We start from the raw sequence: 16,029 nt of genomic DNA on the forward strand, positions 1-16,029 counted from the left end.
CTCTCTCTTTTTTTCAACCCTAATATTTTCTTTCTTTTTATTCACTTTCAACTACTTGACAGCCGCTTATCACAAATTGCAAATTACAAATTACAAATGGCCGACTACGAAATGTCCTGCACCTGCGATGTTGCCCCTGGCAACCGCCCACACCGCCACCGCGAGCTGTACGTGCCAACCCAAAGTTACACTCGCAAAAATATATAGTAGCTTATAATAAAAAGGGTGGGAAAAAAGCTCTGTTTATACGCCAGCTAACTCGACTACACATCTACGCTTTTCAACCTTGTTCTTTTAGACAGCCCGAGCCCGTCATTCTCGACAGCATTCTGGATCATATTGGCAACACGCCTCTTGTCAGGCTGAACCGCATTGCCGCAAGCGAGGGGCTCCAGTGCGAGCTGCTGGCCAAATGCGAGTACTTTAATGCCGGCGGCTCTGTCAAGGACCGCATTGCCCATCGTATTCTCGAAGAGGCCGAGGCTGACGGCCTGATCAAGCCTGGATTCACCATCATCGAGGCTACCTCGGGAAACACCGGCATTGGCCTTGCCTTGGCCTGCGCAGTCAAGGGATACAAGTGCATTATCACGCTGCCCGAGAAGATGTCGCAGGAGAAGGTCGATGTCCTGCGCGCGCTCGGCGCCCAGATTATTCGCACTCCGACGGAGGCCGCCTGGGACTCGCCACAGTCGCACATTAGCGTCGCCAACAGGCTGCACAAGGAAATCCCCAACTCTATTATCCTCGGCCAGTACACCAGCCCGTACAACCCTGTGGCCCACTACGACAGCACCGCTGAGGAGATCCTGCGCTCGTGCAACAACCAGCTCGACATGCTCGTGTGCGGAGCCGGCACCGGAGGCACCCTTAGCGGCATCGCTCGCAGAATCAAGGAACGTTGCCCCGAGTGCATCATTGTCGGCGTCGACCCTATTGGCTCCATTTTGGCGCAGCCCGAGAGCCTGAACAACGCGACCACCGGGGTTTACTTTGTCGAAGGAATCGGCTACGATTTCATCCCCGAGACCCTCGACCGGTCGCTGGTCGATCACTGGATCAAGATTACCGACAAGCCTTCGTTCACCATGGCGCGCCGCCTCATCCGCGAAGAAGGCATCCTGTGCGGCGGGTCCTCGGGCGGCGCCGTATGGGCTGCGATTGAAGCTGCGCGCGGCCTGGGCCCTGGCAAGCGTGTTGTCACCATCTTGCCGGATTCCGTGCGCAACTACATGACGCGCTTCCTCAACGACGACTGGATGAAGAAGCATGATTTCTTGGATAAGGACGAGGAGATCCGTAAGCGCAACGAGCGCGATGCCATGTGGACCGGAGCCCGCGTCAAGGACCTCAAGCTTAATCGCGCTGTGGTCATTGGGATGGACACCCCAGTTTTGGAGGCTGTGGAGCTGATGAAGGACAATGGCTTTGACCAGCTCCCTGTCATTAGCAGCCGCGGCATCCTGCGCGGAATCGTCACCCTCGGTAATGTTCTTTCTCTTGTCACCACCGGCCGTGTCAACTCGAACGGCAAAGTGGCCGACGTTATGTTCCGCTTCCAGACGGGCGGCGGTTCGTCAAAGAAGTTCCGCGAGATTACCCCTGAGACTCCCCTGGGCGAGCTCGAGCACTTTTTCGAAAACAATATCGCTGGTATTGTCACCGAGCGCCTGTCCATTGATGAAGACCGCGTGGCGTTCAAGCCCGTGCATGTTGTTACTGCTGTCGACTTGCTGACTTACTTGATGAGGGTGAAGAAGTAAGGACTCATAATTACCTTTTTGTCTATTGATTTAAAACTTACATTAAATTATAAAGGCAGTCAAGCCCCTTTTAACTATTCCTTATTTGGGGATTATTTATAATGTTATAATAAGAGGGTGGCGATTTGGGCGAAGCACTAGCTGCCTAGTGTTAAAAGTATGTTTGGTTGATTTATGAAAGTTTTTATTATCAATGGAACCAAAAGTAGAACTAGGGCCAGCCTCATCTTGTATATGTATCTTGTTGCCTTTATTGTGCACTTTACCAATTCTGCACCCCATTGGTAAAAACTGGCTATTCTGTAGGTAGATGGATGTTTTGGCGTTTCAAGGCTATGGTCTTCGCATATGCGCGTTCAAGCATATGCATTATGGAAAGAAGAGATATATCAGGGTGTCATTATTTGTGTCCCCTGATTTGATCTTGTATGGTACTATCAATGCCCTGTTAATTGGCATGTTGAGGTTAATAATCGTGAAACGAGTCTTCGTCAACATCCACTTCCATATCATCAGGCTGCTCAACAATAAAAAAGTATTGCATATTACATACAAATAGCTATTAATAGCTTATTTGCCTTTTTCACTACAGGAAAATGTAGCGCAAAATTTATCTGGCAGCAGCTAATCGCCAGTATATATATATATGCCAACTAATCTTCCGTCCTCGCACTTTTTATTTTACTTTTTTCTTCACTTTTAAATGATTCATAGCTACTATATTATTGCTATAATTCATTCATTTATTACTCAAAAATGCCTAAGACCTTTACGAAAATTTTGTTAAAAAATAAGTCGGAAGCAGATAAAAAAAATTGTCGCCATCATCAGGTCCGTCACAATCCAATGTTAGAAAGGATGTATTAGCGCAAAATAAACACATTAATTGAGTCGTGGGAAATAAATTAACCGTTAATGAAAAAAGATAATGATAAATCAAAATTTCATTCTACTTGGGCTAAAGCGTTTAATGTTGAAAAAGTAACGATAATTTCAGGAAAACAAATGGCCAAAGAAGTATACGAATATGTAATAAAACATGCAGGTGTGAAAGGCTTGGTTGTTACCTTTAGTTTTCACTTTTAAAACAACTTTATTTTGTTTAAAACTGTATAACTTATTACAATTGATAAATACTTGAGTCCTACTAAAGTTAAATGGAACCAATGTGGTAATATACACATTTGTTACGATGATATTATTGTAGCAAAGGTTTGATATGCACTTAATAAAAATCATGACAATGTTGCTTACTATTACATACATACAAGCAAGAGAGCTATTGATGCACGACTACTTTTGTAGTCCTACTCATTTTAATCATTCGGCAGATGAAGAGGATGACTATTAGTAGGCGTGAAATTAATATGTTTTAAGAGTATATTTTACTGGTGCACAGTTGGTGTATGGGGGGTATATACGCTAGCTTGTTGACTAACACCCTGGAAGACACTTCCACCACCAGGAAATTAGACCCAGGTCTGAAGAACCCAACCATGCCGCCTCTAGAATAATTTTTGTTATAGGGGCATGTAGCCATGTCTGCAATAGAGCCCATGACGGGCAAGTAGCGCGGTAGGCATTCGGTCTCATTTATCACCTCTAGTTTTTACTTTTCTATAGTTCACATAATGTATCTATTTACTCTCTTGCACGCTATTTTTAATAAATAAAGAAAATTAAGCAGAAAATTAAGCAGAATGTCAAGTTTTTATTTAAATTTTCTTTACTTTTACAATTCTGAGACGAATAAACAGACAGTCAAATATTAAATAAAAAGGCAGTCAATACCTTTAGCTGTTTTATTGATATGAATAAATTCAACGTTTTTCAGACAACATAGAAACAGCCCCCGAAAGCCAATTTTCTTTTATTTAACACAGTAATGTTGTGCAACTTTACCTGGCAGCAGATATTGAAAATTATAAATACCAATTAATTTTCCACTCTTGCTTTTACTTTTACTTTTAGTTTATTATTCTTATTCTTATTCTTAACAGAGTTTATAGCTGCTCTATCACCAATAATTTATACATATTTATTTATTACTCGGATATGATTATGTTACGCAGCCCGAGGATATGGAGATAGATGCTGAGGGCGAAAATCACGAGAAATGTCAACTAAGCAGTTACAAAGAACACTGCTAAAATAGGGAATAAAATATTTATTAGAAAACTAAGGTGTTCTCATTCTCATGGTGGGAGCACCTTATATATATTAAAACTAAACTATGATAGTGTGCACGGGATCTCCTGTACCACACACATGTATACAAACATCAAAAGAAAATGCCAATAGCAAAACAAATGCTATTTTGATGCACCTCGAAATTGCATCAATTTCTAATATCATCAAGATCTGGCAAAAACAGGTTCAATCATGAACACCACATGGCTTCACAATCAATGTGGTTGGATCAGGACGTTGGGTGACGTCCCACATCTTTCCGATGCATCTGTACGCGCCTGCGGCTCTCAGTCCGGGTTGCTGGCCTGGATTGCGGCCCCCTGAGGGGTTCTCAACACTATATGAACATATTGACTGAATTGGCAAATGTTGGAGCTTTACTTATTTTGCTTCTTTGCTTATTGATAGCTTTTTCTTCTCCTAGTATTTTCTTCACTTATATATATATATATATTATTTACTAGACAATAAAATGATGTATCTCAAATTTTTACAGCGCGAATTGGGCATGTCGTGCCAATTGTCCGGATACATTGAGGATGATCGGATTGTTGGAGTCATTTTTGAAAGCATAACGTTAAACATTGGACTGCTGGCCGATTACCATTCTCTTTTTGGATGCAAAGCAGGCAGCAAAGATGTGATTTTTTAACAATTTTCGGACAATAGGGTCGTATGTGAAGGAGTTTGAGCTCAATTCAGATTCATTAATTGACGTGGGTAACAGAAAAGAACTAATAAAATCTTTGAAAGGTATTGTACAAGTACCTTTCAAACACAATGTTGGTTTTTTCATAGTTTAGAAAACCACTTTGCTGCTGGTGCTTTATATTGCATTACAGTACATCACTCGTATTTTTATCTATTAGTTCTGTGGGGGAGGGGGGGTTCTCTCTTGGTAATTGAATAAATAAGAATAACGTCAAGTGACCTTTACAGTTCTCCCACAAGTCTGCAAATGTTTGCACAGCCGCCCTGGCAACCTCACTTGGGTGGCATTGTTTGAATGGGGGAGGCTTTCAATAGGCTCAACACACCTTCCTCTCCAACTTTTTTTTCGCGTCCACATTTTTATCTGCACTCGCCTCTCATGAATGTCGTGCAGGAAATCCGGCGAATCAACGAAACAGAGTCGCGTCTCGGGACCACAGCGTCCTGGCATGACGAGTACAAAGACAGCGCATACATCTTCATCGGCGGGCTCCCGTTCGGGCTAACCGAGGGCGACGTCATCTGCGTTTTCTCGCAGTTCGGTGAAGTCATTAACATCAACCTTGTGCGCGACAAGGATACGGGAAATCCAAAGGATACGGGTTCCTCCAGTACGAGGACCAAGGTCGACTGTTCTTGCCGTGGACAACCTCAATGGCGCCAAGGTGCTGGACAGGGTCTTGCGCGTCGATCATGTCAGAATTACAGGCAGCCTGGGGCTGGAAAGGACGAGGAGGTGCCTGCGGAGCGCATCATGAATGCTGCGCCGGAGAAACTGGCGCTTGAAGAAAGGGAGGAGAATGAGGAGGACGAGGAGATGATGCGGGCGGCGGGATCGATCCCGAAGACCCGATGGCCGCATACTACTTGGCCAAATACAAAAAAAAGATAAAGAGGAGAAGCGCGGAAAGAGCGACAAGAAGCACAAGAAGAGCGTCGCTCCGAGGACCGTGGCGGTGGCGGCGGCGGCGGCCAGCGATGGCGGCAAGCGACACCGCTGCGCGTCAGCAGACAAGGATTAACTGCGCTATCGATTGCGAGAACGCCGTGTTTTGGCCCGGTTACACGCTTGGCCACACGTGAGGCTGGCACGTTTATTAAATATGTTATTGCTGCCTGCTACTTGCTGGTGATCAGGAGCGCAGCAGCGAGGCCGTGTGATTGTTCTGTCACTTTTCCCTTCACAGAGCCTTCATCTCACATGCATGCGTGCGGGCAGTGCATGCGTGCGAGCTGGCCCAGGTATAAAAAAGCAGCCAACGCCGAGGATCGGGTTTGCTTGTTTTGTTTCTTTTCTAATATTTATTTTTCCACACACGCAGCCACACCCCATTTCGAAATTGGACGCCTGTAGTTATATATCTCCCCCATGGCACAGCAACCAGTAAAGAAGTTCGCCAAAGTGCACTCTGACTGCGTGATAAACTCGCCGGCAGCAGTGCCCTTTCGGGTGCCTGTCATATTCGCAGGCACAGGCACGGCCACCCCGCCGCGAAGCGCCATTGCACAGGGCACCAGCACCGACGCCGACGCCGACGCCGATACACGGGCGTTGCAGCAGCCCATGTTCATTGGCATTGGCGGCGGGCGTGGTTCCGGCAAAGAGCACACGTGCCGAAACATCATCGACAGGGTACAGCAGCGCGGGCACACAGACCTGGCATCGCGCGTCGTGCACCTGCACCTAGACGACTTCCACCACGAGCTGTCTGCGGCTGACCAAGCTCTGCAGGCGGAGGGCCGCGAGCAGATCAACTTTGACCACCCAGAGTCCTTCGACTGGGACCTGCTGCAGAGCGTAATGGCGCGGCTTGCGCGCGGCAATGCTGTGCAGCTGCCGGTGTGGGACAGGACAGAGAAGCGGCGCACCGGGTGGCAGGCGGTTGAGCCGCGGCCGAGAGTTGTCCTGGTCGAGGGCATCCTCGTGCTGTTTGTGCGCGAGGTGCGCGCGTTCATGGATATGATGGTGTTTTTGGATGTTGACAGCGATACTCGGCTTGGCAGGCAGGTGCGCGAGGTCATGCGGGGGCCGCAGGCTGCAGAGCTGAAGGCGTTTTTAGACCACTATTTGTACGTGGCTAAGCCGTCGTTCGAGGAGTTTGTGTGGCCGACTAAGCGCTGGGCAGATGTGATCATCCCTAAGGGCGACTGCAATGCTGTTGCTATCGAGCTCATTGCGCAGCGGCTGATCGACCTGGGCCAAGAGGCATGAGAAAAATAAAGGCGGTTTGGTGTTGGCTGGCCTGGCTGACTGATTTACTATTCAATCTTCATTGGTCCACTGTGGCCCCACTGACTTTAGCGCATTGGCGCATTGGCGCATCTGGCTCATTGGTTCCGTCCGCTTGGGCACAATCATGATTGTTTGGCGGAGCTGCGGGGGCAGGCCATGCCATGGGTGTGCGGAAATGGAATGGATGCTTGTGAATACCACATCCGACACAAGCAAGAGATTTTCACTTTATTTGTTTGGCCATGGAAAGAGTGCGAGAATAAAATATACAAGAAAAATGATTTTTTATTTTTTTTATTTTTTTGCCTTTGGACAGGACAATAGCAAAATGAACCAAAATGGGCACAAGCAAAAACCACTCACGTGGCTCCATTTCTAGCTTCGAGCAAAATTAAAGAGTTGTGCTTATTTCTGTGCCCAAACAAGCGGAGGCTGATAAATTGGAAATTCTCCCCCCCTTTTTGTCTTTTCAATTTTTTTGTCACTTTGTCATCAGCTTCATTTTCACGCTTTTTTGTTTTATTGGCCAGCCGGGTTTGTAAAAACATAAAAGTGTACCGCTTTCTCGCTTTCTTTTTTTCTCTTTAATATCATTTGTTCTTGAATTTCATACTTGCTTTTCTCTTATTTTTCTCACTCCTCCTGTCTGATAGCGTAGACATTTTCCCACTATTTTTTTTCTTATTTCATCCCAAAAAGCTGCTTAATTTTTTATTTAGTTGTCCGCCCGCTTGGTCCAACAACAGCATCAACAGCATCAACAGAAGCAGCATTAAAAAGACGTCATTGTCATTAATAAGCAGTACCAAAGGCACGAGTAGTGCAGCTACCAGCTCGTTATTTTTATTAGACAGAGTTAGCGCCTTATACAAATGGAGCTTTCGCGCCGCACTGCGCCTGGAATGGGCATCCCAGTAATGGAGACCAGCAATCCCTCCCAGAACCTCGAGTCAATTCTAAATCGCAACACGCCGGCGACCTCTATATACCAAAAAAGCATCAACCTTTTGGACAAACTGGCATGCATCGATGGGTTCGAGCCATATATGACAGCCATGTTCGACGACGGCGCTCGCGACATGAAGGAGGGCGCCCCCTATCTCAACCCCATTCAGCTACTCTGGGACACGTTCCGCCAGGGCACTAGCCTGTGTGTCATCTACAACGCCTTGCATCCGTCCGAGCTCCTGGACACCAGCCTGGACGAGACAAAGAATATTTTGAGGCAGCGCAAAGAACGCGTATACCGCTTTGTCAAGGCCTGCAAGGAGACCCAGGCTGTGCGGGACGAGGACCTGTTTACAATTTCGGAATTGTTCAAGGATGACACAAATTCATTCGTCAAGGTGCTAAAGACAATTGAAATCGTGGTCGATGCCGTGCAGAGCCGTGGGCTGCTGGACACCGACCGTATTGCGGAAAAGCCGTCCGCAAAGTTTGCTGAGGCCCAGCTCGGCCCGCCGCAGGATAACCGCGAAAGAGTCGTCAAGGAGTTTGTCGAGACTGAGCGCAAATACGTGCAGGACTTGGAATTATTGCAGGTAAGTTGCACTATCGCTTATTCGCTTTTTTATTCTGGAAAATGCGTGCGGATGCTTTTAGAAGCCTTGCTGTTTTATTCTGTGCCTACCAATGTCTGTGTGTCTGCCAATTGCTGTGCAGTATGCACAGACATGGATTCACGTGGGGCGGTTGACCATAATATGCATGTCTCTTGCATCGTCCGTCCTTGCATCGTCCGTCCACCTACTACTACCTTACCCCCTTTCGATTCCCGCAAAAAGCCCAGGTTTGCCGCTGCATTGCATCTGATGCCCTGCTGCTTAGAGCCTTTTTTCTGTTGCGCCTGGGCGTCAAGAGCAAATTGGGCCCGGCCAGCGCCATTCCATTCTGCTTGCCTTGCACGCAATTTGCGGGCCAGCTATTTTTTGGACGCCTGGGCAGAGTGCCTGGCGAAATGGAGCTGTTCTGTTTTGTTCGGCGCAAGCGTGCCCAGCCCCTCAGCTTTTGGCTTCTGGGAAGTGGGGAGGGAGAGGGATTTGCTCATTGTTAATGAGACCCAAGTTAATCCCTTTGCCGTGCTTGCATTTCAAGAATTCCACCTCTTTCTCGATAGAGAGAGAGAGAGAGAGAGAAAGAAAAACGCCTATTACAGATTCCGCATTGTTTTTTCCACACACATATGCCGATGGCTAGCATCGTCCGCCTTGCCTTGCTCGCTTTGTGCAAGTCGCAATTCTGCTAATGGCGCCGCGCACGTATGCTCATATACTTTTTGCTATGAAATACCTGTAGGGATACATGGACGAGCTACAGAGAAAGAACATCATATCCAGCGACACAATCCGGTACATATTCGCCAACCTCAACTCGATAGTCGACTTTCAGCGGCGCTTCCTGGTCGGCATAGAGCCCTATGTGCCAAAGTCACCCGAAGAGCAGCATTTCGGCGAGCTCTTTGTGTCGATGAAGGAGGGTTTTATGGTCTACGAGCCGTACTGCGCTAACTACACGCGCGCAACCAAGTTGTGCATAACCGAGCAAGAAGCTCTAAAGGTATGTTTTGAAAAAAAGGATTTGTTTTGTTATTTCAGCAATGCTAGTAGGTGGGACATGCGTTTTGACAGATGCCTTTGCACGTACCACGTATTGCCACTCAAAGACTGGTCTGCAAAGAAAACACTCCCTATTGTTTACTGCGAGAACGCACATGTCTATTGTCCATTCATCCATTCATCCATTCATCCATTCATCTGTTCAAATGCACATCGACTAAATGCTTGCAATTATACTGTTTGTTCGTTCAATAGGCTCTCTCTCACATAATCGATCCGCACTACGAGCTGCCATCGATGCTGATCAAGCCCGTCCAGCGCCTCTGCAAATACCCGATGATCCTGGAAGAGCTGGCAAAGTTCTACGAAAAGGGCACACCCATCCACATAGAGCTACGCGAGGGAATCGCAGCCGTAAACAGCATTGTCGAGCAGGTCAACGAGGCCTCGCGCAAGGAGGGCAACATGTCTATGGTCAGTGACCTCGAGGACCGCGTCGAGGACTGGAAGGGCTACTCAATCTCGACCTTTGGCGAGCTCTACCTGCACGACAGCTTTGTTATGTCAACCACGGGCGTCGAGCGCGAGCTCCTCATATACCTGTTTGAGAACATCCTGATCTGCTGCAAGGAGGTGACCGAGAAGGAGAAGAAGCGCAGCCAAAAGCACAAGTCCAACGCGCTGCAGCTCAAGGGCCGCATCTTCCTCTTCAGCATCCACAGCGTCGTCCACACTTGTCGGGAGGGCCAGCTAGGCCTGACAATCTACTGGCGCGACGTTGTTATGGAGAACTTTAGCCTGTCGTGCCGGTCCGAGGACCAGCTGAGGCTGTGGAAGACCACGATGGAGAAGCTCATTGCACGCACAAAGGAGAGAGCGTCGGTAGCTGAGCAGCTGTCCAACGCCAACGCTGCCCAAGCACTGCGCTCGACAGGCGCTGCCGCCAACGACTACGACAGCGAGGACGAGGTCAGCCCGGCTCGCCGCGGCAGGTACTCGGAGGGCTCGAGCCTGACAGCGGCCATGCAGCACGAAAAAGCGCAGAGCGCGCTGGCGTACCGCAAGACCTACGACGGCAGCGTCGCGCGCAACCGCAACAACGCCAAGAAGCTTGCAGGCGACTACCAGGACGAGCTGACAGAAGGGGTTGAGCGCTCGGCAACAATCTCTACGTTCAACAAGCGCCCGCCCAATAGCGGCAGCAGCTTTGGCGACGTCCCCGACGCCATCAGCCGCAGCCGGACAAGCCCGATGCCCAGCAACGGCGGCTACTACAGCAACAACATCAACGGCGATGTGCCGCCCATGCCCGTACCGCCGTTCCACCGCGCCGACGGGGACACCCTAGGCAAGATGCACTCGCACAAGGCGCCAGGCACAATCCACATCAGCTCGCCAATGCCAACGGCCTTCTCATCGTCGATCTCGCCCGTGTCTCCCGGCGGATCTGCCTACCCGCAGAGCGCAATATCAGCAATGTCTAACGTCGGCACGCCCGTGCCCTCGGTTTCCAGCACGCTGAACATCAACCAGCAGCCGACATCACCGGCAAAGGTCGTCAAGGTCAAGGTGCACTTCCACAACGATATCTACGTGGTCATTGCCCGGCATGAAATGCTGTACAAGGAGCTGGTCGACCGCGTCGACAGGAAGATCAAGATCTGCGCTGGCCCGCATGTGGGCATCACCAGTGGCCTGGAAACTGATATTTTGTCCGCACCGCTACTGAACATCCGCATGCGGTACCAAGACGAGGACGGCGATATGGTCATGATTGGCTCAGACGAAGATGTGCAAATGGCCTTTGAGTCTGCCAATGCCGCCAAAATGGATGACAGCTCAATCGGTACTTTGAACATATTCGTGTCCATTCAGTAAACTGCTCCCCCCCCCTTCATTTCTTTTTTCTTTCGTTTTTTTGCCAGTGGCCAAAGGCGAGCTTTCCTTTCCTTTTCCTTTTTTCATCATCTATGCTTTTTCTTTATTTACCAGTGGGTCTTTTGTTTTTTTCTTGAGTCCATAATTTTAATTTAACATGTTCGTTTTTTGTATTCGAAAATAGCCGCCTCCCTTGGCCTAAATCACGTGCGTTAATCGGCCAAAAAAAATAGTTTTGTGATTTAGGCCAAGGGAGGGGGGGGGGCCAAGAGGACGCGCGTCATGCCAAAATGAAACGTAATCATTGTGAAAATAATTGCATTTTTTTACGCCCGTGCAAAAAGCCATTTGTCAATTTGGAGCTTAGCTCTCTTGCAAGCTCCTTTTTCTCACCTTTTTATTTCTTGTTGTTTCAAATCCACTTTCAGCAAAAAAAAAAAACCAATTTCAATTAAACTAAACACACAATGTTCCGCAATCAGTACGATAATGACTCGTCGACGTGGAGTCCTCAGGGCCGCATTTTCCAGGTGGAGTATGCGTCGGAAGCCGTCAAGCAGGGCTCGGCTGTTGTCGGGCTAAGGTCGAAGGACCATGTTGTCATTGTGGCAGCTAAGGTAAGATATACTTGGTTTTATTTTCATTTGAAATTTGGAGGATGAGAGAAGAGTGTGAATATTTCAGAGATTTCAATTGTTACCGCGTGAAACTACAGCTTTTAACAAGCCTGTCCTTATTATTTTTATTTTTTACACCCCCTCCACTTCTTTTGTTCTTTTTTTTGTAGCGGTCTCCCAATGAGCTGGCGTCATATCAGAAGAAGCTCATTTGCATTGATGACCACATGGGCATAGCTTTGGCGGGACTGACATCCGATGCGCGTGTTCTCAGCAACCATCTTCGCACGGAGGCTATGCGGTCCAAGATGGTGTACAACCGGCCGTTGGCCATCGGTCGTGCTGTGCATTTAATCGGCGACAAAGCGCAAACCAACACGCAAGACTATGGACGGCGGCCATACGGCGTTGGACTCCTTGTAATCGGCCACGATGATACCGGACCTCACCTGTATGAGTTTAATCCTTCGGGTATTGTTTCTGAGTACTTTGCCTATAGCATTGGGTCGAGGTCGCAGTCAGCAAGGACTATTTTGGAGAGAAATTTTGAGAGCTTCCAGGATATGTCCTTGAAGGAACTGGTGGTCCAGGGGTTGAAGGCCCTTAGGGATACGTTGCAGCAGGGGAAGTTGCTGGATACTATGAATACGTCGATCGGGTTTGTTGGAAAGGATACAAAGATGACTATTTTGGATGGTGAGGATACTCGCGCGTATTTGGACTTGATGGAGGAAGGAGAGGCAATGGAAACTGAGTAAAGACGAAGTATATTGGGTTTTTTCTTGTGCATGGAGCTTTGAGTGGATCTGTAATTATCTCAGGCCTTCTCTCTTCTCCTCTCTTCTTTTATTATTTCTTATTCTTTATGTTAAGTGTTCCACAGGTCCAAATACATTTTCAAAGTAGTTTCTTTTTTTTTTTTAAAAAAAAAAACATTTGGCTTGGAAAAAGTGGCAAGAGGAAGTATCTGCTTTAATGTGTTAATATTCGCTTCAAAAAGCTGCAATATTAGGAAATGGTTTAATGTCTTCAAAATGCAATATAAAGTTCTCTCTCTTTATTTTTCTCTTTTCGGGACATAAACGTGTGTTTACATTACCCGAGAAGGCAGCTTGGTGGGTTGGAAGAAACCCTATTTTTATATCCCAATATTTGGGCCGAAACAGCGTTTGATCAAAATTCGGATGGCAGGACACCAAAGAATAAATAAATTATAATACACTTGATCTTTTTCTTCTTATTTCGCTTGTATTTTTCTCTTACTGCATTTCTTTATATTATTTTTTTGTTCTGTTAAATTTAACCTTATTTACTCTTTCAACCTCAACTTTTATTTTAAATTTCCTTCATTCTGCTACACGGGAGCCGCTTCCCGCCTGAAGCGACCGAGCTCCACGCGATCGACTTGTCACGAAACCGGACAAAACGGCAAATGACAAACAAAACTATCAACACAACAGGGACCAAACCCCGCATCCTAAGGAATGGCCTGCCGGCAGTCGTCACTAGCGAAAACATTGAAATTATTGTTTTGGACAGCGACACAGAGGACTCCGTCGACAAAATTAGTAACAACAACAGCAGCAGTAAAAAACTTGGAACAAGAACGCATGCTCGCGAAACGCGCGCGCTGAATGATCCCACGCGCAAAGATACTGAGATCATTGTTTTGGATAGCGACAGCGATGATAACGAAAACGTATTTGACAGCAACAGGTTACAGGCACCTGTGCAATTGGCGTTGCAAACATATTCACACACTTCGTTAGTCAATAATGCCCCGGCTACTTTGTCGTCACCGTCGCCGCCGCTGTCTCCTTTATTGGCTTCACCAACCTCTTCACTTTTATTACCCGTTTCGAAGCCGCGGGCGCCGGCCGAGCCAATGCCTTCCTTGCCACAATACGTGCTGAGTACGACAAATACAGGTCAATCGTGCACATTACTGCCGGCACAGACAGACAACCAACTGGCAAGCGCGCCTTTATTTGCTCCGCAGCAAATATTAACATCAGAAGAAACAATTGCAGAAGCAGCGGCAGTGGCAGCTGAACGCCTTATCCCAGGGCTACCTTACTTTACACCGAGCAAAATAGTAATCCCAGACACATGGTCCGGATGCTGCTCCTCCTTCTCCTCCTCCTCCTCCTCGCCGTTGACCAAACTTGGCTTGTCCTATTCGTATCTCGACGCGCTGTCCTCGAAGGAGCATTCGTCTCCATTGATGTCCTCGATGATGTCGTCGTTGATATCGCCGGAGCCATCGCCCATGCCACGGTCATCCGCGTCGCCGCCGTTGCAGCAGCAGCGGCAGCAGCAGCCGTCAGAAAACCGGTGGGCGGACAGCAAGCACGGCCGACCGATTGGCAGCGCAAGCCCTGTGCAGGATCTGAGCCCAACGCATCACAGGGTTGACCGGCGCAAGACCACATGCGTGGCGCGCAAATCAGCAGGGCTGGGGCGCCCAAAGCCGCAGCCCACCGACTTTAGATTGGCAGCGCTGCGCAAGAGCGGCGACAGCAGCAAAATGACATTCAAGCCCAAAGTGCCCGTACGCAGCCCAGAGAAACAGCACCGAGGTGAGCCTGTGGTGGACTTTACGGCTATGCCCGAGTGGCGCGCCAAAACGCCCTTCGGCTACCAGTTCTTTTACTCACAGAAACCCCCTACTGAAGAAGTGTTTGGATCACATTGTCTCTCGATGACCTGGTGTCCCAGCAAGAAACGCAGCCGGCTGGACTTACACATGGTGCAGGGCAATGGAAGCTCCGTGGACGTAATCAACAACTGGAAGTTCCAACGACAGCTCTCGGACTCTTCGAAATCGCTGATTGTCCAGTGCCCCATTGATTTTCCAGCACGCTCGCCCACGGAATGCATGCAGACCCCAGTCGACATATTCAAGTCCAGCGAGGTCAACAAGGTCCTGGTTGTTGCAAACAAGGACGACCAAGCATGCCCTGTAGTTTCGCTGAAACTCCACGACCACGGCCGCATCCTGTTTGCGTGCTCGATGAACAATATCATAGTGATCGACGCAGCCTCATACAAGCAAAAGGCAACACTCGTTTTGCTCGACGATATTGACAGCATTTTTGACATCGGCCGCGACTATGTTGTGGCGAACTCAATGCACGGCGAAGTCGGGGTGTGGAAGGCCGGCTCGTCCAATTATATGTGGCGATATAATGACACGCGGAGGTTTCACAATGCGCAAAAGGATGGAACCATGAATATGTCGATTACGGCGCTGAAAATAGCCCCCAATGATGCCTGTGTGTATGTCGGCGACTCCTCAAAGGGCCTCTCGATGATTGATTTCCGCCTGCCTTTCATCAATCGGCTGTCAACCCCCCACCGCGGCATAATCCACAGCATCGAGACCATGGACAGTCATGGAATCCTGGTCGGCACCAGCGACGGGTATATTGAGCAGATGGATACCCGCTTTGTGGGTGGCAACAAAGCCGTGAATTTCATCAATCGGTTCAAGGTCCCAGCCAGCTCCATTGCTAATCGCATCAGGGTGTGCCCCCATGACCCCAAAGTGTTTTCCTGCTCGAGTGGGAGCAATGTACATATTTACCAAATTAGGCCAGAGTCGCAAAAAATCCCTCTGTTCACCCACCAGGCGCACCAGACGACTGTGTCGGGTTTTGAATGGCATCCGGAGTGGGAGTACAGGTATACAATCGGATCTTCGGAGACTGGCGAGGGCAATGGCATCGGCTATGTGCAGATCTGGCGCCCATCGAGTGTTTTAATGAGTAGTTTCAATTAATTTTTTTAAAAAAAATATATTTGGCATGTTACTCGTGTATATAAACATTTATTTACGTATCTTTTTTCCATGGAAATTTAACGCGACACTTGAAACTTGGGCTTTGTAAAAAAGGAAATATAATGTATTTTTTATTTTACTTTGGATTTCACTTCATGCATAACACAACGCCCTTGTCCATTGCGAATTCCCAAACCACGCGTGGATCAAGCCTCCAGCACGAAAGCAGTTTCTTCTCCATACACAAAGAGAAAACGTGCTTTCTGATCACCTCGTACGCGCCCATTTTGCTCTTTCTCTT

The 16,029-nt window shown here is 48.1% G+C and overlaps 6 protein-coding genes across 6 annotated transcripts; all 6 read left to right on the forward strand.

Annotated features, from left to right (window-relative positions):
- Window positions 1–25: 25 nt before the first annotated feature.
- BX661DRAFT_180991 (cystathionine beta-synthase) lies at window positions 26–1,843 on the forward strand. Its single transcript, XM_051535591.1, has 2 exons — window positions 26–167; window positions 299–1,843. Exons 1-2 carry the CDS (start codon window positions 97–99, stop codon window positions 1,761–1,763), a joined length of 1,536 nt encoding a protein of 511 aa, XP_051392488.1. The 5' UTR covers window positions 26–96; the 3' UTR covers window positions 1,764–1,843.
- Window positions 1,844–4,677: 2,834 nt separating this feature from the next.
- Window positions 4,678–5,686, forward strand: BX661DRAFT_180994 (uncharacterized protein; the record flags this gene model as incomplete). Its single annotated transcript, XM_051535592.1, is given in 4 exon segments — window positions 4,678–5,206; window positions 5,242–5,275; window positions 5,290–5,359; window positions 5,654–5,686. 4 exon segments carry the CDS (start codon window positions 5,044–5,046, stop codon window positions 5,684–5,686), a joined length of 300 nt encoding a protein of 99 aa, XP_051392489.1. The 5' UTR covers window positions 4,678–5,043.
- A 277-nt stretch (window positions 5,687–5,963) lies between these two features.
- Window positions 5,964–7,114, forward strand: BX661DRAFT_180995 (uridine kinase family-domain-containing protein). Its single transcript, XM_051535593.1, has one exon. The coding sequence runs from the start codon at window positions 6,034–6,036 to the stop codon at window positions 6,874–6,876; it is 843 nt and encodes a 280-aa protein (XP_051392490.1). The 5' UTR covers window positions 5,964–6,033; the 3' UTR covers window positions 6,877–7,114.
- Window positions 7,115–7,443: 329 nt separating this feature from the next.
- Window positions 7,444–11,527, forward strand: BX661DRAFT_180996 (uncharacterized protein). The gene is made up of 3 exons (XM_051535594.1): window positions 7,444–8,438; window positions 9,193–9,453; window positions 9,708–11,527. Exons 1-3 carry the CDS (start codon window positions 7,770–7,772, stop codon window positions 11,328–11,330), a joined length of 2,553 nt encoding a protein of 850 aa, XP_051392491.1. The 5' UTR covers window positions 7,444–7,769; the 3' UTR covers window positions 11,331–11,527.
- On the forward strand, window positions 11,528–12,897 carry BX661DRAFT_180999 (nucleophile aminohydrolase). The gene is made up of 2 exons (XM_051535595.1): window positions 11,528–11,947; window positions 12,118–12,897. The coding sequence occupies exons 1-2, from the start codon at window positions 11,798–11,800 to the stop codon at window positions 12,703–12,705; spliced, it is 738 nt and encodes a 245-aa protein (XP_051392492.1). The 5' UTR covers window positions 11,528–11,797; the 3' UTR covers window positions 12,706–12,897.
- A 280-nt stretch (window positions 12,898–13,177) lies between these two features.
- On the forward strand, window positions 13,178–15,755 carry BX661DRAFT_181001 (WD40-repeat-containing domain protein). The gene has a single exon (XM_051535596.1). It carries the CDS (start codon window positions 13,380–13,382, stop codon window positions 15,726–15,728), a length of 2,349 nt encoding a protein of 782 aa, XP_051392493.1. The 5' UTR covers window positions 13,178–13,379; the 3' UTR covers window positions 15,729–15,755.
- Window positions 15,756–16,029: the final 274 nt, after the last annotated feature.

Source organism: Kickxella alabastrina, assembly GCF_025024165.1.
Source record: "Kickxella alabastrina strain RSA 675 chromosome Unknown BX661scaffold_8, whole genome shotgun sequence".
NCBI lineage: Eukaryota > Fungi > Kickxellomycota > Kickxellomycetes > Kickxellales > Kickxellaceae > Kickxella > Kickxella alabastrina.

Bases quoted from the DNA above. Each gene is read 5' to 3' on its own strand.
- BX661DRAFT_180991 (XM_051535591.1), top strand. From the start codon at position 97: ATGGCCGACTACGAAATGTCCTGCACCTGCGATGTTGCCCCTGGCAAC. The intron at 168-298 runs GTACGTGCCAAC...TTGTTCTTTTAG, and splicing joins CCACACCGCCACCGCGAGCT to ACAGCCCGAGCCCGTCATTC.
- BX661DRAFT_180995 (XM_051535593.1), top strand. From the start codon at position 6,034: ATGGCACAGCAACCAGTAAAGAAGTTCGCCAAAGTGCACTCTGACTGC.
- BX661DRAFT_180996 (XM_051535594.1), top strand. From the start codon at position 7,770: ATGGAGCTTTCGCGCCGCACTGCGCCTGGAATGGGCATCCCAGTAATG. The intron at 8,439-9,192 runs GTAAGTTGCACT...AAATACCTGTAG, and splicing joins AGGACTTGGAATTATTGCAG to GGATACATGGACGAGCTACA. The intron at 9,454-9,707 runs GTATGTTTTGAA...TTCGTTCAATAG, and splicing joins CCGAGCAAGAAGCTCTAAAG to GCTCTCTCTCACATAATCGA.
- BX661DRAFT_180999 (XM_051535595.1), top strand. From the start codon at position 11,798: ATGTTCCGCAATCAGTACGATAATGACTCGTCGACGTGGAGTCCTCAG. The intron at 11,948-12,117 runs GTAAGATATACT...TTTTTTTTGTAG, and splicing joins TTGTCATTGTGGCAGCTAAG to CGGTCTCCCAATGAGCTGGC.
- BX661DRAFT_181001 (XM_051535596.1), top strand. From the start codon at position 13,380: ATGACAAACAAAACTATCAACACAACAGGGACCAAACCCCGCATCCTA.